Raw genomic sequence first — 27,990 nt, forward strand, 5'->3', positions numbered from 1 at the left:
TGAAGAAATGAGAGTTTCATTTAATCATCATTGAATCTGTTTTTTTTTTATGTTGTCATATTTAACAAGGTCCTACTTGCTGAACTGGTGTCCTCCTTGTGTCCCTGAGTCAGGGAAAAGGACTCCATTCTGCCACAGCACCATGCAGCAACACAAGTATCCACCTGCCTGCCTCACATTTCATAATGAACTCTTTTAGAATAAAAATACTTGGTCACAAAGTGATCGGTTTAACATGTGTATATACGTCAACACCATGGCATTATTGATTACATAGCTTGATTACATCACCATAGGTCATACAAATGAAGGAGTTATGAGAAAATGAGAAAAATATAAGTAGCTATTTGCAAATGGAATAATAATATGTAAGGACACAGACGTCTGCTGAATAGAATAGAAAAATAAAAAAATCAGTCACATTTTGTGTCCATCGTTTGAACAGCTAACAGTTCTAGCATCATGAGTGCATACAAGGGTTTGGTTCAACAGATTCTTCACTACAAGCAAATTCAATATGAATTCAGTAGCAAAGACTCACATACCTAAAGACAAAAAACAGAAAAAAAAGTCATATTATGAAATGATACAGCTCTCCAAGCTAACTGTAAACACCTGAAAACATGATTAACACATGATCACGACTGTCTTAACAGACCACTCACTGAACTTGCAGATTTGTCAATTCACAACAACAGCATTGCAGTTCACACCACAGTACGTTACATATGGAATTTGCGGTGTTCAAATCCTCTACGGTTAATGATGTCAGTGAATGCACATAGTGAACGCCTGTGTAAAAGTGCTTTAGTATAGTTTCTAGGCCTATTTTACACACAAGTTAGATAGATGTTAGTAAGCAGGGCAGACTGGTAGATCCTTTTCTCTTAACAGTAGCAACAGCAATCACATAGTCACAAACACCAGTAGAAGTCCTCAGTGGTGTTTTACTTCAGCAAACGTACACTGTTCTCTACTCCACACAAAAGAAAGCAACAACTATCCGTATCCACACAGCACTTTGTAAGAAAGGGGGTTGGCAAAATGAATCTATCATTCTTGTGACTATATTCTCCAATGATCATGGATGCAGGATAAAACGGAGCTTATTGCAGTTCTGCTGCTCTAAGCAATGTGGAAAATAAGAAAAACAAGAAGCGTGCTCTGCATTGGCTTTCCATTCACACACACAACAGTTCCAAACACCCAAATAAATGGGCAAGTGTAACTTCTGGAGGGAAACGGCCCTCCCACATGGGTCACAATAACAGGAAAAAAAATTACAGCTCTAAGGAAACGTCCACAGACTGGAAGAACACCTTTTTGTAAAGGGTTTAAAAAAAATATTCATCACATTTCTGTCTCTAATCTACACTGGATCTCATGGGTCACAATATTTAGTTATTTGTCTTAAGTTTTTTTTCTATTTAAAAACAAAATTACATTTTAGTACATAGAAATTACATTCTGCCTTGGCGTGTTTATGGTTTGTTAAATTCAGTGACTGATTTATGTGAATCAAGAAACAATGCAAGTAAATCAGAATAATTTTAGCTAAAAAACGAAAGTATTAGAAGAATAGATCCACCTGACTTCTTTTCTTGAAAAAATAATAATTGGTGACGGTCATGTCGAGGCAGATCAACAAAGACTACTACAAGCCTCCTTTCACAGGTATTGAAGAGCCTCAAAGTATGTTGAAACTAGTCAGAAAAATACCTAATGCATGAAAGGTGCAGAATATAAAATCACTACTTTGGTGTTATTTTAAGAAGGTTCATATTAGTGAAAATGATGCTGAAAAATCTACCTTTAACATTTAGTTACTGTTTTCCATTGATTGAAAACTCACTTTAAACAGATTCAGAAGTATTACTTTTTGTCTGTTAGTTCCACTTTCCACTTGTCCCACCCACACCTACAAATATATAAAAAAGAGGGTTTGTGTGCAATTTGACCTCGCTTCTTAAAATAGTTTTTAAGGAGGAGATATTTGAGAACGGTTTGACTGCTTGTCAAATACCTCCTTACTCCCTATATAGTGATTTACATTATTCATTATAATTTAAAATTCACTAGTTTTTAGATTTCAGCATACGAATAAAGGTAAATATGGTTCCATTACAAATATATTATGATCTGTTTAGATTTACTTGCACTACTTAGGGAGTAGTGTGTAATTTAGGAATAAACCTCTGCATTTTCTTACTTCTTCTTGATGTGTTGATGTTCATGAGGTATTATCGACCTTTAGAGGGCTTGCATATTTCTGTAAATATATATAAAATATATATCTGGAAACGTGTGGACAGGGCCTTAAAAAATGTAGGGTGCGCAAAAAATAAAAAAATAAAAACATTAAGATGAATAAATGAAAAATTAATAATCATGAGTATATTATGGAGAAACACCTATTTGTAGACCGGGTCAAATCATACTGGTATATAAAGTAACCGTTTAGGCAGACAGATTTTTAGCTGCGGCAGCAGAACAGAAGCATGTTAGATGTTTGTGTAGAGGAGTTTAGTTTTATCCCTGTTCCCTCAGAAGCATTAAAACAGATCAAGTAATGATAATGTATTAGAGTTAACACACTACTTGCTGTGATCCCATATTTTGAATTACGTGTGGCATCGGCATTAGAACGTATTTAGACAAGACACTTAGTTTAGATTGGAGCTGACTTTGTGAATTAAAAACTCACCAAACATTTTTTCTGACATCATTTTAGAAAAAAGCGAAGGCGCTGTTGAACAACAGGTTAGAGGTCACTTGACTTACGAACTTTCAATCAATCACAACATGAACACAGCATTACTGAATGGCTATGAGACAGATAGACGGACCCCTTTCAGTCTTTAACTGGATCTGTCAGAGAGCTCAATCTCTTGGTGAACAGTGTTAACAGGCTATGATTTCGATGACTGTGGCACTTTATACACCAATCTTAAAAAGAGTCACAAGTACTGTGCTTGGAGTGGACGTCCGCCAGAGAAGCGAGCTGTAGAAAGATTCCTTCATAGACCGTTTATGCTCAGCCTTTTAACAATCAGCCCACTGACTGGCTAAGAGTGTTCTGAGAGTCAGCGGTTGGCAGAGAGCAGCCGCCGTCCTTCACCGATGGACAGAAAAACAGATTTGGTCTCTCACTGATTGGTCGAAAGCAGTCCCTGTCGCTGGGCGTGCTCAAGGATAGCAGTGTGGCAGAAGTAATACTGTTCTGGTGTTTGGATGCTGAAGGCACGCTGTGTTCTCATACGCCTTACAGTCTGACACACATGTAGAGTCCCGACTTCTTGCAGCTGAGACAGACATATATCCAACGCACAGAAAGTACCTGCCAACAGAAGAAGCAGAGCAAGCAAACATCAACTTCAAAACTGCCACAGGTTTACTGACAAAACTGACAACTAGAGTCTCATTTCTGCTAAAACTTAAATATGGATATGTTTAGACCCTTGGGTCTGTGGTCTGCATTCATGTGTGCACATTCTCTCTTACAGACATAGACAATAGGTTGTGCCATTTTTTTGAATGGAACTGAAACTGAACTGGAATAAGTCAGTCTGAAAATAAAGCACCATGTTACTCTGTAGCAAGTTCATCCATATTTATGTATTGTGGAAGAGGGGAGCTAACTTTTTTTTTTAAGAAAATGAAGAAACACAAGAAGAAGAAACTAATGTTTTTCTAAGTTCACAACTATTTACAATGTTGCCTCTTTAATCTTTTTTTTGTAATAAGTAAGGTATCACAATCTCCTCCACCATCCCCACGTTTCATGTTCTTGTCAGAAATTTCTGACATGCCAAAGTAAAAGAGACAGAATGTGTGGGCTTCAATATTTACAACACTCGAACTAAATATATTAATGTACAGTAAATTACTTCTGTGATCAGTTCTTCCTGATTTAGGGTTTTGCTTGAGAATCATAATTGTACGATATATTAATGTTGACAAAATGTCTGACAAAAATGTGTCAGCTTCAAGAAAATGCAACATAATGACTTCCTCAGGACCTTCTGAGAAAAATTCTTATTTACCAGTCCTGCCGATTCCTGCACTGCAGTGGACGACCATGGGCGGTCCCAAAGGATGACCCCTCCACTGTGACCCCATTGCCTTTACTGCTCTCTTCTGCTGCCTCTTCACTGCACCCAAGAAGTCCAGCAATGAGAGCGCTGAGGAGGGCACGCCATAGTCAGGCCAGCTCAGAAACTGGAAGTGAGTTACTTGCCTCTGCTCACAGGTCTGATCAAAAGAGAAACAGAAAGCAAACTCTCATCAGGACCATCCACTTTAAATGTCTAAAGTGCTACAATCAGTTTATATTAGTTAGCAAATAAAGTTTTAATGATGGAATAAGTTGGCCTAAGTTGTAGTCTAAAGTGCATATGAAGTGTATGTCAAACAACATTAGTTTCATAGTTACCTCTATCTTTAAGGTCAAGATTTTATTTTAAATATTGATTTTTAAAATCTGCCACATGATTCCTTCTAACCAAATACAGATGTTCTAGGGGTTGTAATCAGTCAATTCCGCTGTGCTAAGCCCAGACTGATTTATGATAGTCTAAAAAGCAACTGCAATCATATTTGTAAAGATGTGTCTCAGACATCTATATTAGATTAAAAAAAAATATTGTATCTCTTGTAACGCGACAATGTCCGCATCAAATCCAGCGGAACAGAAGTGTGTGGCTTCTAGAGCTGGGCGATTAGTCGATATTATTGATTAAATCGAATTTACAGTTAAGGACGATGTGTTTTTATGAAAATCGATTTTCTCTGAGTTTCTGCTCCCTCCCTCCCTCTCGCTCGCTCGCTGTTTACAATTGTTTTTTTACTTTTTCTGGTTGCACTTTAACCAAAAAGGGAACATTTTAAGTGAAAACAAATTAAATAAGAACTAGTTTTAACCATTTCTTTATCATCTTTAGTTTGATGTTTAGTAGGGGAAAAAATCGATTTAAATAAAAAATCTGATTTTTTATTTTTTTTTAAGCTCTAGTGGGTTCAAACACAGTGCTGAGGGTTAAGTGTCTCCATCATTACCACAGCAACCTTTACATACACGTTTTGTGATGTCCAGCCACAAAAATCTGTAGTCTGAACATGCTTTAAGCTATTACAGGAATGTGCTCTATTCTACTCCTCCTACTTTACTCTGATAGAACGTAAACAGCTGCCTAGTTTTGATCACTGCTTTTTTAATTTAGTTAATTTTTCTCAATCCTGGTTCTGGAGGCACACTGCCCTGTACATTTCAGTGTTTTCCCCTGCTGTAGCACACCCAAACAACTTAACTTTACTGTGGTGGGTTTCCCCAAAAGCTTCTTAGCACAAAGATAATTCTTAGATGGTTGAGTAAGCATCAAATGGAGCTCTCTCGCTCTCAGTAAAGCAGTAAAGGACAATCTCATAACTTATATTTGAACCTTTTGTTCTGGAAATCATGTCATACGTAGTTCTATTGGCACGTATTTTATAAAAGCATTACAAACTTTCTAAAAAGTTGCTAATTTTTTTATCAAGCACGAACCCAACTTACCTATATTCTGTAAAATGGTTCAGATGAACATTCAAACACTGTCCTGTGATGCACTCAGAATGTGGAAGTGGAAACTTTGTATATTTTAGTCCTTAATATTTTATTGCAAGCAAAACAATAGTCTGAGTTCATGTAGTGTACCACCTTGAGATGATTTCACTACCACTAGTGGTACCTGTATCACACATTGAGACCCACTGGTCTATATTATTTACAGTTTATCACAAAAGATGCTTTTGAAAAACTGGGTTCTCGTCAGTTTAGATTAGAAACACTGGCTATACCAGGACTTAGAAACAGTGCCTCAGATTATTTTAAATACAGAAATAACTTGGAAAAGCAAATTTAGTTTTAGTTAACACTTTATTTAAACTGCACAGATCATGAACAAGCTGTCAAAGCTTCACCCCTGATACAATCTGCTCTCACACCAGAGAATTCTACTTGAAATTTTGTATATTTAGTGATTTCTGGACACACTTCACAGAATCAGTTAGACTCCCTTAATTGACCAGTAACATTTACTAAGCTCTAAATTCTTTTTTCTTAAATACCAGGCTGCCTTACCTAAAAACTAACAAACCTCATAACAATATTCATATTACACCTGGTCACTTCTTGCATCCTGAGCATAAGGATTATATCTGGATATTGCCAAGCCGCTTAAAAATGCAAGAGTAAACACACCCAAGACACATTTACAACACATTCAGATTCAATAACTCAAATAACTTGAGCTTTATGTTACAGCAGTAAAAATGCCTGACATTACACAGCTATAGCTTTAGGATTTATATCAAAAAACATTACAAAAACTCTTTCATGTTTGATAAGAAACATTACTGAAAATCCTAATTCTAATTAGAATGGAAAATATAATGAGTAAATCTGCAACTGTCAAACTGTAACTATTAAAATTCTAAATTTTCCCTGAATACAAATCAAAATGTCATGTCCTTTAAACCTTTTGTTAAAAAATTGGGGTTAATTCCTTTTACTGAGGTGAAATTATTAAGTTGATTAGAGAGTGGACAGGCTTCTCCATGTGTCCTGTAAGCCACATGTGTCTCCAAAGCTATACATTTTTAGAACGTTAATACATTATTTTACTGCAAAGAAAAGGTGTGTGTGTGTGTTACCTCTGTGTTATGCAGCTCCAACGTGGTCTGATTGTAATGGGAATGGTTATCTACTCTCTGGTTGACCACAGCTATGTGTCCGTACACCTCCTGTCCCCCTTCTTGCAGAGGCCAGTACTGACCACACTTTCTTCTGCCCCCTTCATCAGTTCTACACACAGAACATGTACAGCAATGTAAAGATGTGTTAATTGCTCAGTGAACACTAAACCAAGCAGTTAATTGAAGTGAAGAAGATTGAAGAATCAAAGAATCCAAGAATCAATTTAAATTACCACACATTACCATTACTAAAGTGACCGTAACGTTTTTTTTCTTTTGCTTTAACGTAGCATGTCAAAGTCCCTTTCACATGTGGTCCTGGACCAGATACATATCCATTTTGTGGGCATGCATTACATTACATTACACTACATTACACTACATTACACTACATTACACTACATTACATTTGGCCGACGCTTTTGTCTTTTGTAGTGAAGTACAAAAGTAACAGAAGTTAAGGGTAAAAGATCTATAGATAGGGCTTAAAGGAGGTCAGAGGGAAGGGAAGGAATAATGGGAGGAGAAGTAAAGGAGGGGAAGAAGGAAATGAGTTTAGAAGTAGTAAGTTACATTACAAGTTGCATGCATGCAATATAAATGTAAACAGTTTTAAATTCATGTGGTTTTTCTTTTGCCTCTGCATACTAGGGGTGTGCCATATCGTATCGTACACGATAATATCGCCAACTTTTTTCAATATCGTGAACGATATTATACCCTGAAATATCGAGCCATATGACCCACCCCTAATTATCACATAAAAAATCACACTTTTCTCATTTCCCATTATATATATTATATATTTGGAGTGCATTATTAGTATCATGACATTCTGGATCATTGACTTCTATTACAAATCTGATAAAATTCTTGTTTTTTTTTAATATCTTAGTTAGGGGTGTGTCATATCATAGTGAAAGTAAAAATAAAACTTCTTTTTGTTTCATTTTGTTGCAGTAGTGTATTCTTGATTTTTTTATTCAGTTTTTTTTTTTGTCATATCGCCAAGAGTATCATTATCACCAAAATACCATGAAATATCGTGATATTATTTTAGGGCCATATCACCCACCCCTAGTGCATACACTCTCAATGATGCCATAATCAGTAAGCACAGGTTGGCACCCGGAGTGATCCGCATAAAAGTATTAATGTGCGCATGCATGTGATTTCAGGGACAGATTTATTCACATTACTGACATACAGATCACTAACATTAAGGAATGAAATCCATCAACACAATAATCTAAGCGGAAAATCTAGTTTAAATCTAGTGATTATTGATTCTTGTTACATGAATGTCTATGGTACACTAAAACAGAACTGAATGCCAGACTGTGTCATTTTCAGCTGTGTTTTCGTATGTGTGCATGACTCATGTCTCACCTTGTTGTCATGACAATGACCAGCACGCTTTGCTCCCACACCATTCTCCAGAAATCACCGTATGTTTTCTCCAGCGGGCCTATGCAGACATAACACGCCTATTACAACTAAACAAACTACAGAACAGCCTGCAAAACAAAACCCCCGTCACTATATTCTAGTTTTAACATTCAACAGTAGTTCCTACTGTACCTTGAGTTCCTATGTATGCATTCTTCTGCTTGTATCCATCCATGAAGCTGGCATTGATGTAGTCTGATCTCTGAGAACACAGGAGTCATTTTTTTATATAAAATAAGACATAACTCCAATATTCCATATATGCTGTGCCAATATTTAACACTATTGGAAGAAAAATGTACACACCTCATTCCTTCTGCCTTTCAGATGAACACGAGTTTGGTCAAGGCAAAGAACATCGCCATAGCGATTCCTCTCCTGATTATATGCAGCCCTGTCAAAGTAAAAGAGGTGAGGATCCTCAACATACAAAATGTATTATCTTGGAGATACCACTATAATTTAAAGGTTCAATTTACAAATATATCTGCAGGTATGAATATAATATATGTAAATATATGTGCTGGAAGAATATAAACACACTCATAGACTAAAAAACACAAGTGTACAAGTAGGATAAGGGGTGGGCATGATCATAAAATAACTACCCATGTGCATTCCTGAAAGGAAAAGCAGAAAGGTTGCACAGTTAAAATGGCTCCCACCAGTCTCTATGGTGGTTGCTATGGTGTCTGTGGTGGTTTCTAAAATGTTGCTAAAAAGGTTGCAAAGGTGTTGTTATGCTACCCAACTGCCCTGTAGTACATTCACTGTTCATAAATCACTGTACTATGTAATATTACTATGCAATATATCGTATAGACTGAAATGAACCCTCCTATTATCTTTTGGGTCAATTTGACCCCATTCAGTGTTTAAAGTCTTTGAAAAAAATGGTAGACATTAGTTTTGTGATTTATATTCATTGTCTTTTCTTAATCTAATGAAGACTATTTATGAAAAACACAAGAAATATCAATATTTGACACATACTTTTGTGGTAATTATAAAACATTCAGTTTTATAATATTCCTCTAAATGCCCCTTTACTTTAGGCCCTGATTTAACAAAACATTACTTATAATACTTATATAATACTAATAAAATATTTGTACCAAAGCCAGAACAGTTGATAATTTTTAAAATAACATAAAGTAACTAACATCTTTAATGAACAGTAATTATAATACTTTTCTGAAGGTTTAAATTGCTGGGATCATAGTGACCCAGAGAATAAAGGGTGTTCGTAAATTTGAGGATAGCAGGAGGGTTAAGAAATATATCATGATGACTTTTGGCCATATCTTCCAGCACTACTTTTATCCATATAGTATATATTGAGATAAACTTATGCTATGTGATAATATGATATAGCACCGTTAACATTTATTTCTTGACTAGGACATGACAAAACAGAAGTGCACAACTAAGAAGTCATTACATTTGTTCTATTAATTAGCTTTTACTTGCCTAGTATTATTATAATCAGATATAAATATTAAATGTACTACAGTGACTGTGCATAGCTGGCACTGGCTTTAGATGGTTTAATAGCTCTTCTGACAATGAATGAATGGGAGTGGCATAGTAGCTGCACAATAAGTACTGTGCATATTGCATTTAATTACTATTGTTTATTATTATTATTTTTTTTTACTTTAATTCATTTATGTATCTTTTAGGCTTAGAAAAGATTAGTTTACGGAATAGCAGCATTTTGTGGGTAAATGATCAGACATGCTGTTAAAAAACAAATATGAAATACAAATAAATATATATAAATACAATTAATACACTACATAAAGCAATAAAATAAAAAAAACATTTTTAATTTACAGAGCAGTGCTACTCACAGTGCGCAGTGGAAAGTTCCAGGAGGCTGCTCTTTACGGAGCTCCTCATACTCCTGGTAGATTCCGCTGCGTTGGGCTCGAGCCAGATGTGCCACATACTCTGGCAGTCTCATGGCTTCAGGGCCTGGTGCGTGCACAGAGGAATCGTCCAGCGGGATGCCCACCAGCTCATCCACAGGGTCTACATGTCCGTTCTGCTCTGCCAGCAGACGCTGGTTCCAGCCGTGAACGTCTAATGCCAGGCAACCACCAAGGTGCTCGGGTAAGCAGTCTCTTGGCAGGTGCAGCCGCAGGTCTGTCATCTTCACCATTTGGACCTGCAGAGCAGAGTCAGCCGTCAGCAAAACAAATAAAAACTATCTAAAAACAACTTTAAACAAACAAGCGGATCACGTTTGATTTGGCTTCCATGTACTGACCCTTTCTCTGAGTTTCTCCTTTAGCAGCAGACTCAGCAGGTTATAGGGCACTCGAAACCAAACTGGGGCTCCAACTATGAACACTTTCTTCAGTCGGGCAGGAAACGCACCCTGCGTGCAGAAACAGACACAACACTGTATGCATTAGCAAGCAGTATCTGACTGCCGCATATAGAATTTGGATGATTTGTTTAGTGTTGTTAACCTTGTTAACCTTGCAAAAAAGTGGTAGTAAGAAGAGGTGGTCATGATTATCCTACCAACCATTTGACAGCAACGATACGCAGAACTGTATGGTAGTAATATTTATGTTGAAAATGCTGTCATTTTCTCACTTTTTGGCATAATCTGGCAGTTGCGTATGGTTCAAAGGTAATGCTCCAAAATTACTTGGAATCACTCAATGAACTCAGTCAGAGGAAAGAGGAACAACAGTATGTGACACAAGACACAGTTGTTGTGACTGTTTAGCTTAAAATGCTGGTGGATTTAGGAAAATGTACTACAAATGTTTTCATTATGGAAGGTTTGAGAGGAAAATGTAATGTCCTACAACATTTTGAGGCATATATGCTGGATGCTAATCCCAGTATTTGTGCCGATGACACCAATTCTCAGGATTAAAGTATGCAGTAAAATTTCACTCACATGTAATTTGAGTAGCACTGTTGAGGTAAAGTTATGACTAGAACTGGAATGCTAAGCTAAATGTATGGCAACAATGTCTGCGGAGGTAAATGTATGGGCTAAATTTAGACTTCTGAGTTAGGTAGCAAAATAATTGTATAATTAGAAAAGCAGTGCTTAGGTAAACGTATTATGTTTTGTTAAACTGTCTGCTTTGATGTTAAAAAATAAATAAATCAGTATTTGATAGTGTTTAATTGTAGTTTTGAACCTTTACCAGCCTCGTACTAAAAGGATTCACATATTGTGAGTGGAAGCAGATTTCCATATATGGCAGTTATTCATGATTTAATGTGACTATGTGAAAAGATGTTGCTAATGCACAGAAAGTATTAAAACTCTAATTTACTTAAATTATATGCAGACATTGAGCTAATAGTCCAATATTAACAGATTATTAGGCTGCACAAGCATGATCACTAAAAGTTATTGGATATACAAGGGTTTTCTTTTATGATATGGGTTGAATGCTTAAAAAAATGCAAAGAACCTTTAGCAGGTTGAGGATCTTCTTGCTCAGGTCCAGCTCAAAGTTGGTGTAGTTGGATCCAGCCATGTCATAGATGAACACAAGACCATTCCTCTGGGTCTCAAAGCTGCAGGGAGATAGTGATTGAGAACACAGCTGAAAGTGACCCCTTATTTTTGCATAACACCAACAAGAGTGATGGTCTCAGAAGAATACATCATGAGTGCATATTTATGAAATATATTATAAAATAACCATAATTCATATGAACAGAATATACTGTACAACTGCAAGATCACTTACCTCTCTACTGCTTTGTCCAGCAGGTAGAACAGAGCCTGTAAGACCACATGGTTGCCTGTTTTATTGGGGTGGTGCAGCTTAGCTGTGTACAGAGCTATGGATGCTCCTGTAGGGTCCCGTACACCCTAAAGTGGGTAAAAAAAATAAATCCTGGTTTAGTTTTATTAAAACATGCCTCATTTTTATTTTAATAATCTATATCTATATCCCGTTTCCCGCTATATACAAAATACAGGGTGCGGGAGATGAAAAACAGCTTAAAAACGTATTTTTCGATGTGTAAATTTCACTCACATGCGAATTCAGTATCACTGCTGTGGTAAATGTATGAGTAAAACAGGAATGTAAATGTATCACTAAAATGAGTCTGCTGAGGTAAATGTACGACTAAATTTGGAAGGCTGAGGCATATAGCTAGCTAAATGTATAATTAGAAAAGCACTTTTGAGATAAATGCATTGCTTTTTGTTCATGTGTCTGCTTTTTGGGTTTCTATCAAACATATTAATTTCAGTGCATCTTTTGGGTTTTTTTGCAGTGTCTATTGAGCTGATGATGTTTGTCTTAAGGGCAATAATCTGCTCTGGGACAAAAGATGCAAATAAGCTCACTAGCTATCACTGCACATTTACATTAATGTGGAAACTGAAATGCTGATCAATGTGCACTGTCCTTAAAAGATACACAAACACATTTCTACAAGCAAGTCCAAACAATTCAAGCAGCAGAAGTTCCAGAAAATGTAAAATTATATATAGAAAGGCATCAGGCATCTTAACCTTTAGATCGTAGGGGTCCATTTAAAACCAACTCGCTTATAAACAGCAACTTTACAAGAAAGAGATAAAACCATCTTAACTTTCAATGGAAGTCAATGTAACAAGTGGTAATTTAAAACAGTGTAAGTGAAGGATTGTGTGTTCAGATCATGAAGTAAACTGAAAATATATGTGTGTGTCTTTCATTGGACAGCAACGCTATACACCTTAAAGGTCAGGAAGAGGTCATCCTCAGCTCCTCTGGCACTAACTAGGTGCTCTAGTCTTTTATATAACATTTAATATAAAACCAGCATCCTGCATTAATTATAATAAATGACATCATAGAAAATTACATCATAGCATCCAAGCATCTGAAGTGATGTTCTGGATCTGTCCACAGGGAGGCAGAATAGCAGAGACAGTCAAAGGAAAAGCAGAGGCAGAGAGAGCGGGTCTTGGAAAAGCAAAAAAAAAAAAAAAAAGGCCAGAGAACACTTCCACAGAAATACTCAATTTAGCAGCTAGCCTCTTACCAAAGGCAGAGGCAAAATGAATGTCTTTTATCTTATCAGCATATGACAAAAAATGAAAAGTCATAAAACAATAAATAGCAGAACCCTGAATGAACGGACCCAATCGACATTCAGTACAGGTTACTTTGTTTTTTGCACTGACTACAATATTACAGCATGACGTAAAAATCATTTAGCTGTAGATCTGTCTTTACAGTTCCTGGATGGCTGTTTAGGAAACACTGACCTAGAGGGCTGAAGCCAGGAGTCTATTACAGAGGATACAAGGCTATAAATACAGCTGGCAGGATGTGGAGGAGAGAGGAAGAGAGCGGTTCGACGGATCGATCCAGGAACAGAGAAAAGAGGGATCACTGTCGCTTAGCAGGTACATTACAGGCTTTGTGAATGAACATGAACGAACGCTCATCACTGCTAAGAGAATTACAGCTCACTGCAAGTTGCTGTCTGTCCTTTCAGCCAAACCCCCTCCAGCAGCAGCACTGCAGTGCTACATAAATCAGTATCCTCTCAGGCTGGACTCACCCTGCTCTGACACACCCTGCCTGACAAATCCTTCGACATTCACACAGCACGGAGTGAACATCCTCAGCCACCTCAGATGTTCCTGGCAGAAGGGGAGTGTTCTGATGAATCAGACTAGGCTTCCACAAAGTGGGATAAACGAGAGCAATAGACCTGTAACCCTGACCGACCATCCCAATCTCATCCTGCCTGACTGGAACATTACATCCTGCTAACTGTGAGCAATTGTGCAAGAGTTCTTGGAGTGTTACGGAAGTTCATTAATTTATGGAGTACAACCACAATGACTGTCACTCAATAAACTGTCCACAAGAGAAGTGGTTGTACTAATTTCCTTAAAAATCACAATCACAATCTCTTTACAATAGTTAATTTAAAAATACCCAATTTTCTACACAATTTGAAAGGATAATTACCCTAAACTCAAACACATGAATCCCCTTATCACCAGCATTGCTCTCTGGCTGCTGGTGGTAATCAGCATGATTTAGGATTGCCACCAGCAAACAAACAAACAAACAAACAAACAATCTTAATCATAGACCAGTCAATTATAAAATGTAAATTATAAACTTGCAGAATAAAATGAATATATCATAGTTGGTATTGTATTTTTTTTTTCTTTTTAGAACCACAGCAGATAACTTGTCCGATATTTCAAATGAATTCATGCAGATATATTTATTGTATCCTGGAAAAGAATCAAGCAATGCTGGCCAAACAACAACACTTGCACAAAACTAGCCTCGCTACTGTAAAATTTAGATTATACATGTGTAATATCATATATTAGCATCTGACCCGATTTCCCCACGAGTGCATCCCTACAATGCAGGGATAAGTCCCTTAATGGTAGTACTGTATACTACGGTATTTCAAAATAGCAGCCCTTTGTAGTTGTGCTCCCAAGACTTCTGACTTTCCCTTCACTGACTTGGAATTAGTCTTGAACTTTAAGACTGGAAAACATTTTTTTATTTTATTTAATAGGCTCCAATATTAACCAACATAGCTTGTCACACTGGGCATGCACATGAAGAAACACTGCAGAAGTAACAAGTGCATGAAATGAAAAAATAAACTTTGGGTCTATAGCCCACTTCACATCAGACATCGTAACTGTATCGCATGCCATGCCACACAGCATGCAATACACTTATATTTTTACACTTAAAAATATCAGTTATTTACAGTACGTAACATTTACCCTAGAGTACTAACAATGATTTTGCAAGTTGGCAAATTTACATACTGAACCATCCCATGAACCTTCTGGCCAAAATCTACAAGATTTAGAAGATTTTTGTTTTGCCAATGATTTTCAAGTATTCAGTGAAAATGCTGATAACATTGTACTCACCAAGATGGTAAACTTGCCGCTGAGTAGCTCAGAGCGCAGTGGCTCCTCCTGTGGCTGTAGTTTCACGATGCCCTCCCTCAGACGAGTCTCCTGCAACAAGAAAATAATAAAATTACCCCTTTATTCAACATCCACCTTTCGATCTGAGCTCTTTTCACTGCAAACAATGCCGATTTTCAGACAGGAAATACACATAATCCACCACATTGTTTTGTTTGAAACTTCGCACGGAGTTTATGCCCTGCAATCAATGAGCTTGCACCCAGAACACGATATTTAAAACAATTAATTTCTTTATTCGATTTTGTTTCCAATAAAAGTGCTCAATTTTCACTCACAGGAAATAGTAAATACGCAGTGTCAGACAAAGAAAATGTGATTACATTCGAGCTACTTTTTAGAGAACTGGGTTCAATAACCACTAGCATTTTTACATAGTTAAGATTTTTTCATAACCAGCCTAGGTCAAATTTAAAGCAAATAGAAGTTTTATAGTTGCTAATTAACACAGGCCCACACACGCACATAAATACAAACACACTGACCTATACCCCCTTATAGTTCTCTGGGGGTTTTAATCACAAGCTGGTCTACTGTCTGTACCTTTACATTAAAATGGCTTCTGTTTGTACTAGCTAGCTCACGTTAATTCTTCGTCACTTCACGTTTTCTAAGCTGTAGTCTGTGGTACATGTCCATCATTAGGTTTTCAACTATTTAGTTTTTATACCCAAATATGCTGCAGTTTCTATTCTATAACTATAGAGGCTTTTGGCAGGTGAAGTATATTTTTCTTTAGGTGGCGGTGTCATAGAAACTTGCTCATTCCCAGCTGTTTTCCCCTCCCCCAAATGGTTTTGGACAGCATGTTAAGGATTGCACTTTAAGGACTGTGGTTGCTGGAGGTATATACCAGTTCAGTTCTTCCAATTCTCAGAAAGTATGCTGAAACTTATCAGTCACATTCCAAGGATCATGCAAGACTTTACTTTAAATAAACACAGGCTTCCTCTGCTACGAAATATAGCCTGCCTTTGACCTTTTCTAGTAGAGATAATGCATATACACATTTTCTTTTTTTTTTTTAACCTTTGACTGGATTTGGACATTTTTACTGTTCCCATTCATAAAAATAGGTGAACTGTTTCAGTCTAATGTAAATAAATGTCACCAATCAGCATGTATGTGCATATATGTTTTTATGCATGTATCCAGGAGGCAGAGCACTGGTTGAAATACAAATGGAATTATCTTAAATTTCAACATGGTGCCTGTTTACAGATAAAGTTACACCCTTCAGCAAGAAGAACCAATCAGCTTGCTGGTTACTGCTGGAGGGTCAACATGCCAAAACACATCAAAAAGTCATGTTTCTGTACATTATTTAGCCAAATTTTTATCTAATTTTATCGGTCATACAAAACATTTGAGAACAATAAATTGACACGAACTGGAATATTTTGGCCTCTTTCTAGTCTGGTCTTCTGGCAGTGTTGCAAAGACGGCTGCAGAGTGAACAGGTTTTTCTATAAAGACTTTTGCCTCAGTCACACACAGAACCTAAGCACTTAACACATGCATACAGGCAAAAAGATTTTTTTAATCCGATCCGATTGCTCACATTCACGTCACATGCCTACAAGTCAGATATGTACCTGATCTAGGATCATAATCACAAGTGACTAAAATTAATTTGAAAAAATACTGACATGTCCACACAGCTTTGGGGAGGGAATAAAGGATGAATCACTCCAGTCTGGTAAAGTCAATGTAGCCTTTATGTCTGAGGTTCTTATCACTGATGTGATCAGTGAGGACTGAGTTCAATTTCCTGGCATATTGTTTACTGTGAGACAGATACAGGGCCAATCATGGAAGAGCTAGACATTACTCATGTACACAGCAGAAGAAAACTGAGCTGAGCTTATTTTATTGTATTGTGACAAACACTATTATCGTGATATAATAATTTACTGACCATATTGTGGATATCATCAGTGCTAGGGCTCAGGCCCATTTCATGACATTTGGGGGCCCCAATCAAATTCGACACCACCCACATCCCACACAGAGGTGGAAAAGTACAGAAAAATTGTAATTAAGAAAAAGTACATTTACTTAAAATTCTGCTCAAGTAAAAGTACCCATCTAAAAATCTACTGGATTAAAAGTAAAAAAAGTACTCAATTTAAAATGTACTTTGAGTAAAAGTTACATAGTTACTTTTAGTTATTTGATGTAAAAAAAAAATAAAACAAATCATAAATTAAATCGTTTTTAATAAACTATTATTTATTTTTAATATACTATAATTTTTGTTGTTTACTATTAAAACGTTATGGTCAAATAGGTAACTATAAACCGTGTTTTTATAGATTTACAGTTCATTCTTATTATTTTTTAACTTTTTCTTTGCTTTAACTGATATCAACATGCTTTTTTTTAGATTGTTTAATGTTCCCAATAAAAACGTATGGTATTAGCATTAAAAACACAAAATCATACAAAAAAAAAGTTGGTCTGTGCATGCCGATCTATGTAATCCATAATCATTAGCTAAGGTATTTAGGTTATAGTTGCCTAAATCGCCTGTTAACATCGCGCCGACAGACGCATTTCATACAGCTTTCAGTGCATTTAATATACTATTAATTTAGGCATTGTATAATCTGTGTAGCTGCATATGAACGGAGATTACTGGTCTTTATAAAGTAAATCCACAACTAACCAGTGAATTTAAAATATACATATAATTTACCACCACCTACATTTACATAGCATGTACATGTGTCCCAAATCCAAACTTTTTTACATTATATATAACGCAGTTGAGTTGTTTGTGTTGTTTCAATTGCGATTTGGGTCACTTCAATATGTGGATCTAAAATCCGATACATATCCAATCTAGGCAATGTGACTCTGTCTGAACAGCCAAATCGGAATTCATGCAAATCCTGAGAATGATGGAAAGTGACCGTGATTGAACAGAAAAAAAAAAAAAAAAAACCATCTGTGGCCGAATAACGTTCCATTTTCAGCGAGCTCGAGCAAATTCTCTGAAATAAGCTCAGCTGCAGTCTGAATTTATTCCTAGCTCTTAAATGTGTCTGACTGGGATTAAAGTGAAACTTAATGTGAAGCATTGCTCCGTCATGCACACGCGTCATTTACAAAGCACAAACCATTTAGAGAGATGTCAGATATAGGTCACATTTAATAGACTGTGTGAACAGCCTAACATAAATATCAGATTTGGTCAGAAAATCAGATCTGGGGCACTTTTACCTGCTGTGTGAATGTAGCCTAAAACATAATCTGAAATGTCCTTGCAGATTTTCCTGCGAGAGTGTAACATCCATGATTGCCAGTTCAGGCTTCCACAGATGGCCCAAAAAAGCTCCCCAGGCCTAATTCAGCTGGCGGAATCTAGCCACGTACTGATGGCTATTAAAGCAATTAGAGAGTGAACAAAAGCTTTGGGAACTTTCCATTCTCTCCCCCATAATGACGCTGGTTAAGGCTGATTTGATTCTGAATTACTAGCTGTTTCTTCCACTGCAACAAAACCGCCTTCTTTTCAGGAGAGTTTCAAAGAACAAAGTTAAGAGCTTAGTTTCACTGTGCAGAAGTCATTAAGAATTTTCATAATAGTGTGCATGAGCTTATTACCAAACAGTCTGTGAAGTATTTAACCTTTTAGGAGAGACAAGGCATCACATTTTACATAAAAAAACACCAACAAAAAACAAACGCACACATTACAGCTTTAGCTGTAAATGATCCAAAGCCAGTCAAGTAATGTCAGTCTGTTTCTCAATCTCCTGTATGTGCGTTTATTACTGCATGCATTGCATTTTGATTGGTTTGATACAAGACAATTATAAAACAGAAAAAATAAATGTTTAGAAAAAACACTGAAGCTTCTTGTGTCACTGTAAACTGATTATTCTGGTTGTTCACTAGACCGATGATGCAAACACTGATGTGAAATGTCCAACATTTTTTTTAATTAACACGACTTTACACTGATCAGCCATAACATTAGCACCACTTGCATAATACTAAGTAAATGCTCATTTTTACACCACAACAGATCTGATAAAATAATGCATGAATTCCACAAAACTGCTAAAGTTGTGATATCTAAGACCAGGATTAGAAACAGATCCTCCTGTCCTGCATACTGCTTAAGATTTTGTTCATGATTTACAACGTTTTTAAAAATATATATTGACCTGCTATTTGGAGTATGTTGGTCTCTTTCAGACTGGAAAGAACTAGGTCGGATCACGTCGTACTGGTTGGTACTGACCACTACATACAGGGAACTTCTCACAAGACCTGCCTTATATTGTGTGGTAGGGCTCTGATCCAGTCGCCTAGGCCCTTGACAAAGTGGCTCAGATTTCTTTTAAACACATCACCGTTAAAGCTGACTATTCACTTGCTGCCTAATACAGCCAAACCTCTGACAGATGCCATTGTTGGTGCCAATAATCAATGGTTTTTACTTCACCTCTCAGTGGCGCTAATGTTATGGGTGATCCGCATATAGATTTTTCTATAAAAATAAAAATAAAAATATCTGAATGTAAGTGTAAATGAATAAAATGTGATCGTCTAAAATCCAAAACGATTGTGTTATGCAAAACAACTACACACAAAGGTGAATGAACAACAGTGTGTCTGGCCTCCACTGAAATGCTGTCATTCAAGTTAAACATCCCCAAAATACACACCATAATGAAACTGAATAGCAAAACAATTCAAAACACCACTTTACTGCTGAGCAAAATTTGCATCGAGTTATTGGCATAGGTTACTGTTCCAGCAGTAACTAGATTTAATAGTTTATCTATTACCATCTAATATTTTAATATTTTGTTAAATACAAATATAGCACAGCAAAAATGTTGTGTGCACTGCCTTTATTTATTGTCATGAATCATAATCAGAAACATTAAATCACACAGCAGAAGTCAGATATTTCCAAAATAATCAAAATCTAATTTTCATAATGTTTCCAAAAATTCCAAAATCAAGCAACAAGGAACATTATTTCTATAATTTATTCTGAAATAGCACCTTCAAACTTTTCACTATTCAATGGCACTTCTGTACCCCTCAGTTTTTTTAATGCAGGTGTACCAGATAGAGGGGGCCCTCCCACTCATTTTTGCTCTTTGCGTAGATTGCTTGGGCAGGAGTGAGTACGACAACTGCACTTGTAGGTAGACGACAGCAACCGTACCAAGACCCTTAAAAGAGAACGTGGTCTCAAACCAGTCCCAAACTAAATTAGGAACATAGTATATTTCCTACATAATTACTAAAGCCTAGGGGTGGGAGATATGGCCCTAAAATAACATCACAAAATTTCATGGTATTTTCGTAACAAGGATAGGTGCACTCACTATCCCTCATTTTAAGTTGGTATATCAGACCTGATGTATTTTAGTTTAATACAACATGTTTTTGAACCACCTGATTTATCATGGGTGTGCTAATTTTTGTTGTATTTAGTAGAAAAAAATAAAATATATACTTTATTTGAAGCACTATATTTATTTTTTCCCATAATATATTTGTTTTTTTCATTTATTTTTTCTTCCTAACACATCTTTAGCTTAATCATAGATCAAAAGGGTTTTCAATTATAACTTGCACTTAAATTAAAGTTTAGAGCTAGACATTACTTAATCCTTGTTCACAAAAATGTACCAAAATCGTACATGTACAGCACAACAATAGTGCAACATCAAGTACTAAACATACCCTGTAGCTGTGGAAGAGCTCTATGGCTCGAAGGACATCAAACTTGCGGGCCATGAGGAACTTCACAGCCACATCCCAGGACAGTGGAGAGACGCCATGCTGACTGGTCCATTTATTGATCTCCTCCAGGAACTGCTTAGTGGCCTGGAACAAAAATGCATACAGCCTTCAGTCAGTTTCTTAGCTCTCAGTTCCTGCATTTGGCTTAGAAAACCCTGCAAGTCTGGTCTTCATTTATCTGGAAATCTTGAAGATTTGTAAGGCATTAGATATCAAATAATCATCTCTAACAATTATGCTCAACGCTGACAATATTTTGCGACTGTAAATATTTGGCCTTAAATGTGAAAGTGAAATGTGAAAAGACTGCAGTGTTTCCTATAATTGCAACAGTCACACAATGCTGAAATAAATTGTTTGTATGCATGTCTGCTAAAATTAAAAAAATGTTGTATGTTCAATTATTATTATTTAATGGTAGTTCTGTAATTATGTTCTCTTTGAAAAACTTGACAAAAATACATTTAGCCTGTTATTTATAAAATAGTGTAAAAGTGGCAAATGTATCAAAAACCAGCAAATAACATTGTTCGGTATTCAGATAAATAATTTATTGAAATTGTTTTCAATTTGGTGCATCCCTGCTTACAATACGATAAGAAAAAAAAAAGCTCTTACATCATTGTATTTGACAGTTTTGAATGCTGTTCTTTGTGTTCAGAGGAATCTCTCTTTCAGCTGATCTAGGCCTGTCAAAACAGAGCTCAGCTCACCAGGATATTAAAACTGCACACAAAGCAGATATCTGTTCTCATAAAATGCCCTTTTATAAGAGAAGATAAGAAAAAGACAGAAACCACTATGCGGCCCCGGGGGACTGCAGAGAAAAGAGATGTGTCTTTAGGCTAACATGTCTGTTCAACATCTGAAACACAGGTGAGCAAGCTCAGAACAGGCACCTATCAGAGTCTGTTTGTACGTGGGCATCCTCCTGACTTCCCAAAACTATTAAACTACATAGCTTTCCTCCAAACAGTTTAATCAACAAAACATCAACATCGTTCAGCCAGATCCTGACTGTTATAATCCGTTAGAGCTCACTGAAGGAGCTGAGTGATTGGCTGGGTGAGAGCATCATCAGTAAGATACACAGTTTATACTGAAAGGAGCCTTTTGTTGGTGTTTGTGAAGAGCCTGCGCTCTGTGCTGTGATTATAAAGCAGGAGATGCAGCAGTCAGCTCTTTCACTGGCCTGAAAGGTGGCCTCTCTCTCACATACACATACACACTAGCAAATACCATTTTAGATTCTCCTCAAAGCATCAAAATGCTCTGTTAATCCAAAATCTCCATCTGACATACAATTTCATTAACCGGATGTGGAAAATTATTCATGAAACCAATCCAAGAACAGACCAAGCCATTAAAAAACTAGATGCTCTACTTTAAGCAAAAAATATTCACATTCTTTGCATCATGCACCCCTCATTAGAACTCATTTCAGTGCTTTACAGAACCACTTTTACAGTTTCTACATGGAACTATCTTAAAGATTTCCACTGTAACAAAGAACCCTTTAGCCAGCTAAGGAACCATTTAAAGAAAGCAGCAGAGATGACAGAACAGTTCAGTCCTCAGAAATAATGGTCAACAAATAAGGGTCAACATTCTGTGTGGAAGTCATGTTATACCATAATGTGTTTGTACAAAAGGTAGGTGGGTGGACATTTAGGCTTGGCTCTGCCTTCAGGGATTGCATTCTTTGGTCTTTAGACTGTTATAGACACAGGCCTAAAACGGATCCATGTGCTCACATGTGTATGTATATATATGTGTGTGTGTGTGTGTGTGTGTGTGTGTGCACGCACATGCGCACATGTTGCAAGAGCTCAGATATCCATGTGGGGAGGAGAGGGAAAGGAAAAAAAAAATCAAAAAGCTTTACTGGCAATCCATGTCACTTCCTGAGAAACCATAATCTCACACATGCACTAATTCATCAGGAGCAGGGAGAGCAAACAACTTCAACAGAGATGGAAAGAGCAATTAAAGGAGTTTAACGTTATGAAGTGATGAGCCAAAATTATGCTATAAATATTAATTATGATTTGCTGCAAACAAATTACTGCTTTCATTATTGCTTCTAACCCCTTGTGTTGTTTTGCCATTTCTGATCAGCAGGAATGTCACATTTCAAGCTTAAACTTCAGGGGCTTCATTTATAAAACAACAAATTTGACATGACTATATGACATTTCATTTTTAAAAAGTGATTCATAACATTTTTACTTGATGTGAAATGTTTCAAAACTGGTGAACAACGCAACAAACTGCAAATCTTTATTTTTAAATCAGATTTTTAGACAACCTACATACTATAAAACACACACTTACACACTTCTCAAAATCCAAGTAAAAGAACGGTTTGCTTGTCGTCCAATCAGAACAGAGGGACCTGAAGACAGTATAACACTGCTATCTAGCAGTCGAGGTAAACTTTTAATTAAAACTGATACAGTTTTGCAAGAAATTGAATGATCAATCAGATATACATCGCAATAGACAATTTTTCGTCCAAATAAGCATTTGGTGATTATTTGATGGCCAGATCATACAATCCATATTTTTTCGAGTTGCTGCAGTCTTGAGCAAAGTCAACAGATGCTCAATTTTTCATTTAACTGCTAAATGACAAAACAGACCTCACTCATGCCGGTAAAAACAAATAAATGACGCTATACCAAGTCAGACATGAAGCATTGCAGAAATCCTGCACAATATTTCATTACCCAAAAGATTGCCTGGAATAGTGAATGTGCTTTCAGCCAATAAAGCTAAAAGATGATAAACATTTGGTATGACCCCAAAAAAAGTGATGAATCCATCTCAAAGTATTGCAAAACTTAATATTGTGTAAATATATTTTTCCACACTGCTAGTACAAATTAGGCCATTGGTTTGAAAAGGAAAGGAATTAAAGAGGGGGGGGGGGGGTCATATTTCCAAACAAACTCCCAAATGTGGTTGTAAAACAACTCTCTTCAGTTTAGGAATGAGAACCTGAGGGCATAGCTGTTTGCCAATTTTTCTGCTTTAGCACACCAACCAAATCTCGCAATTAATGTGCGAGTTGTATCAGGTGTGTCTGAGCAGGAAATGCATAAATTGTACAGGAATTCGACCCTCCAGGACTGAGTTTCCCCATCCCTGCTTTAGTTTATCAGTGTCATGCAGGTCAAAAGAGGCTGCTCAGGCTCTGCTCAGTCTGCTTAGTCAGCAGTTGTAATTCTGAAACTCTGGAGGAGAGATTTCAGTCATCATCTGTGGAAACCACGCTGAGTCAACAGGATTTACACATGAAACGAAAACTCACTAAAGGCAGCCCTGCTTTCAGAGTTTTGGAACTTTCCAAATTATGATTAATTTCATTCACTACGCTAAAACTTAAAATAAAGCTTGCTTACTGTAAGCCATATGATCATTCACCTAATGCACGCTAGCTAGTAGCGACTTTTTGTTGTCCCACATCAAAAACTGGCTTCACCACACAACTCGACTCCATCTTGGAGTGCATCCAGATGTACTGACCACTAAATAAGCATTCTTCCCCTGGGACAGAGCTCTGGATCCTTCCACCCACATATGCATTACAACCGTAAAAAGGACACGATAACATGGCAAACAATGGGTAGAGCTTATTAGAAATAATCAGTGCCATTCATGTAATGTTTGTGGAGCTGTGGCATGACCTACTGGTGATTATAAAATGTTTAGAAGCCAACCCCGTGCAGGTCCATGTCATTAAGTGCAAAAACAGAGACAGACAGCCCCTGTGCCACATTCAGGTTGTCACTCCTGTCTATTTTGGCATCAGTCGATGCTGAACAGGAAGAGCCGTGCGTCATCAGCTCCATCCATGCCTGCCTCTGTCTTTCACTCCTCTGTCACTTGCTTTCTCACACTCACCCACCCAACCCCCGCCCTGATGCTTCCTGGGAGATACCCCCGCCCCACCACTTCCCACCCCCGTGAGAGTCCTGCAGCAGAGCAGAGCCCTCATTCAGTGGAAATGCTTTTAGCAGCTGCCTCAGAGAACGACCGAGCTGCTGGGCTGCCAGTCCCTCCGGGCCCACTGAGCTCCGGACATGTCCAGCCTGAGATGTAATTACTCCCAAACACACACACACACACACACAGAAAAGCAACATCCCAGATAAGGCCCACTGCCTTGCACCTCTCCTGAGATGGCAAAGTGGATGCAGGTCCCTGGAGTGAAGAGAGAGCTTCATTCACAAACTAACTGGCTGGCAGACAGACACTGTAGGGACGAAAGATAACAGCGCAGCTTTGTTTCTCTCCCAGTGAGGTGAGCTGAGGGAGTCTAAGAGATGGTCGATAAGGCTGGGCCTCATTCAAATGAGCTGCAAAAGCAGGAAAGAAAATGACAGAAGAGCTTTGTTCAGGTACAGGACCACTGATCCTTCTTTAAGCCTTCAGAACAGGTTCCTGAACAAGTCGCCAGTAAGCGGAAAGTGCAAAGACAGGCTCATTTACCACATTTTTATTGACCTAGAGCTCAACCCAAAGTACTATAGAAGCATTGAGCATTTTTGGCAGCTCTATTGCATGTGGTGGTGTTTTTCTCCTTTATAACGCACTGTAAATAACAGGCGAGGATTATATAATGGCCATTTCCTGTTTGAGGCCCTCTTTTTTTATGGAAACACTGACCGTTTACTGGTGGGACTAATAGCACAGAGGCATGACTCTCACTTATTTTCACTTTAATCTTGTATTTTTGCTCCTTCTTATTCAGGGAGACACACACTGAGGGTCACAGAACCACAGGTTCCCCTGAAATCTTATATATAAACCTTCAGACTCAAAATTGTTTAAAATAGAACTACATCTCTTAACCCAACAAACTGAACCTCCAGCCTAAACGCAGGGACGTGTCCTTCAGGCTGGAAGATTTTAGTCCGACAGTGAAAACTGAAACTTTCTTTTCTTTTCGTGGAAATATTGTGAAATCTAGCCCTGATTCCTGGTGTTCACCGACCTCTCATGCACCAAACACACACACACAAACAAACGCAGCACATTCTCTCTTAACTCACACAGGGTGAGGTCTGAGCTGTCTTAAAACCTCAAATAGCTAGGTGAGTGGTTTCACTACTGTCAGATGTGTAGAAGTACATGTGTGAAAGTGTGTCACAATAAATATGAAAAATATGTTGATTTATCATATAATACATGGACATGACCTTATTCCTGGTGATTCACATTGCCTTACTAGGAGCATGCTGTTGAGTGTCTATGAACACATTCAACTTAACTTTTCTGAGCTCAATGGATAGGAGAACATAGATTTCAACACTAAGATTAACACTAAGAGCACATTTCAGTACAAAGTGTGTCATTAATTCTGTTTAACTTGATAACATCAAGCACATTTTGAATATAAATTACTGTATTAGTCAGCTGTAGGAAGACCAGGTATTATTCAGCCACTCCATAATATCCGCCACTCCTGTGTAGGTTAACAAGTTAGCTTATTATACCTGCATGTCAGAATGTACTGTAATAAATATTTTGTACTGAGAACATATCTTTAAATATTGTGCTTATGTTAACCCTCTATGGCTTGGTGTTGCCCTCAGTTTTTTGTGATTACACAAACTCTTTAATTTTAATGTTCTTTCTTTTAATATATCACAAGACAAGCCTAACTACATAAATAAAATGCGGGGGAACAATTTGGACATTCTCTCTAGAGGTGGGTTTGGTTTTGGGACGCAATGCTAGTAGTTGAGAAGATGAATATAATGCTTTAACATGTTTAAATTTAAATTAATCTAAGATAAAATGATAAAATATGTTTAAATGCATCAACATGTAAAATGTTTTGAGGTATTAACATTTGTTCATTTATTTGTTTAGATTAAAGTGTTTTTTATTTTTTGCATCAGGACACATTATGCAGTCAGACTTCTTATTAAGCAGTGTTTCATTTGTTCCTTTAGATTAAATAAAAATTCATGCCACAGAGGGTTTATATTTGTACTAGTTTCTATCGCTTAGACCTGTGTTTAACATTAAATAACCTTGGACAGCTAACTAGTTAGGTTAACTAGGCTAGCTAGCTAGTTAAATATTCTGTGACCTTAGAAAATGACAGCTGTAGCAGTTAATGTGTTTCTGCCTCTCGCTATTTTTATTTCCACTTACCTGCTCTTCCTCTGCTGTTAAAGTGGCGGCCATTCTTCCTCTGTGGTATTTAAGTATTTAAGGCACCTTCTCTCTTTTTCTCCTCCTGAGTGGTCCGTCAGTAAGTCCGAGAGGGAAACGACTGACTGTAGATATTAGGAGAAATTAAACCGCGACAGCAGCAGCAGCTCCAGATCTCACTCAGACCTGCTGGACTGAACTAGACCTGGTTACTGAGGGCAGCAGCTACTCAGCCATCGGGTTTGGCGAGACATACAGCCGATTTGAGGTAAACAGAAGAAAAAATACACTACGTTACGCTGGGTAATTAACCTAGACAAATAGCACTTAGTTAGCTAGCTTATAGGTGCCATTATAAGAGCAAGAGACCTGGCATTCTGTCGTAACGAGCTACTTAACAGCTAGTTAGCGTTAGAGCGAAATTCTGCTGGAATTCAGATGCGCAGCAGCAACTTAACGTTAGTCTCGACCTTCCGTGCCATAACGGCACAAAAACGGTAACCAAGCGGTAACCAATCACACCAGCATCCCGACGCTACTCAGCTATAGCTAACGCTGGATTAGCTAGCTAGTTAACTATCTATAAGCAACCCAGGTTACCGTTTGCTGGCGAACCTCTAAAAATCTCCAGCTAGCCTAGCTAATGTTGTGTTAGCCCGACCGAGCGCTCGGCTTCATCTCCCCCTGTTCCCCAGCGGTCAGATACAGTCGACCAGAAGCACGGCGAGCTACAGGCGAGGCCAGGCCGCGTCCCTCCGACTCTGAGGCGGATAAAAGTTACTAACACATCTGGACGCCCCGCGTCGGTTTTCGAGAAGGGTATAGCTGCAGCCTGGAGCACCTCCAAAGGAGAGGAACATACCTCCAAACAGGTGGAGCCTACCTCCAAGTAGGAT

General features: G+C 37.5%; 1 protein-coding gene across 1 annotated transcript; it reads right to left on the minus strand.

Moving 5' to 3' along the window:
• ptpn9a (protein tyrosine phosphatase non-receptor type 9a) lies at window positions 1–27,923 on the minus strand. The gene is made up of 13 exons (XM_007228548.4): window positions 27,095–27,923; window positions 20,867–21,010; window positions 15,092–15,181; window positions 11,913–12,037; window positions 11,631–11,736; window positions 10,454–10,564; window positions 10,035–10,351; window positions 8,488–8,575; window positions 8,314–8,383; window positions 8,122–8,200; window positions 6,691–6,841; window positions 4,044–4,251; window positions 1–3,337 (listed from the first exon to the last, which is right to left on the minus strand). Exons 1-13 carry the CDS (start codon window positions 27,125–27,127, stop codon window positions 3,147–3,149), a joined length of 1,713 nt encoding a protein of 570 aa, XP_007228610.1. The 5' UTR covers window positions 27,128–27,923; the 3' UTR covers window positions 1–3,146.
• Between the last annotated feature and the right edge of the window lie 67 nt (window positions 27,924–27,990).

Source organism: Astyanax mexicanus, chromosome 2 (assembly GCF_023375975.1).
Source record: "Astyanax mexicanus isolate ESR-SI-001 chromosome 2, AstMex3_surface, whole genome shotgun sequence".
Taxonomy (NCBI): domain Eukaryota; kingdom Metazoa; phylum Chordata; class Actinopteri; order Characiformes; family Acestrorhamphidae; genus Astyanax; species Astyanax mexicanus.

What these genes read in the sequence shown, in the direction of transcription:
- ptpn9a (XM_007228548.4), bottom strand. Translation starts at nt 27,127, where the DNA reads ATGGCCGCCACTTTAACAGCAGAGGAAGAGCAG. An exon ending in GCGGCAAGTTTACCATCTTG is followed by an intron (nt 12,038 to 15,091) that starts GTGAGTACAATG and finishes TACCCACTTTAG; the next exon opens with GGTGTACGGGACCCTACAGG. An exon ending in TGGAGCTGCATAACACAGAG is followed by an intron (nt 4,252 to 6,690) that starts GTAACACACACA and finishes TCTTTTGATCAG; the next exon opens with ACCTGTGAGCAGAGGCAAGT.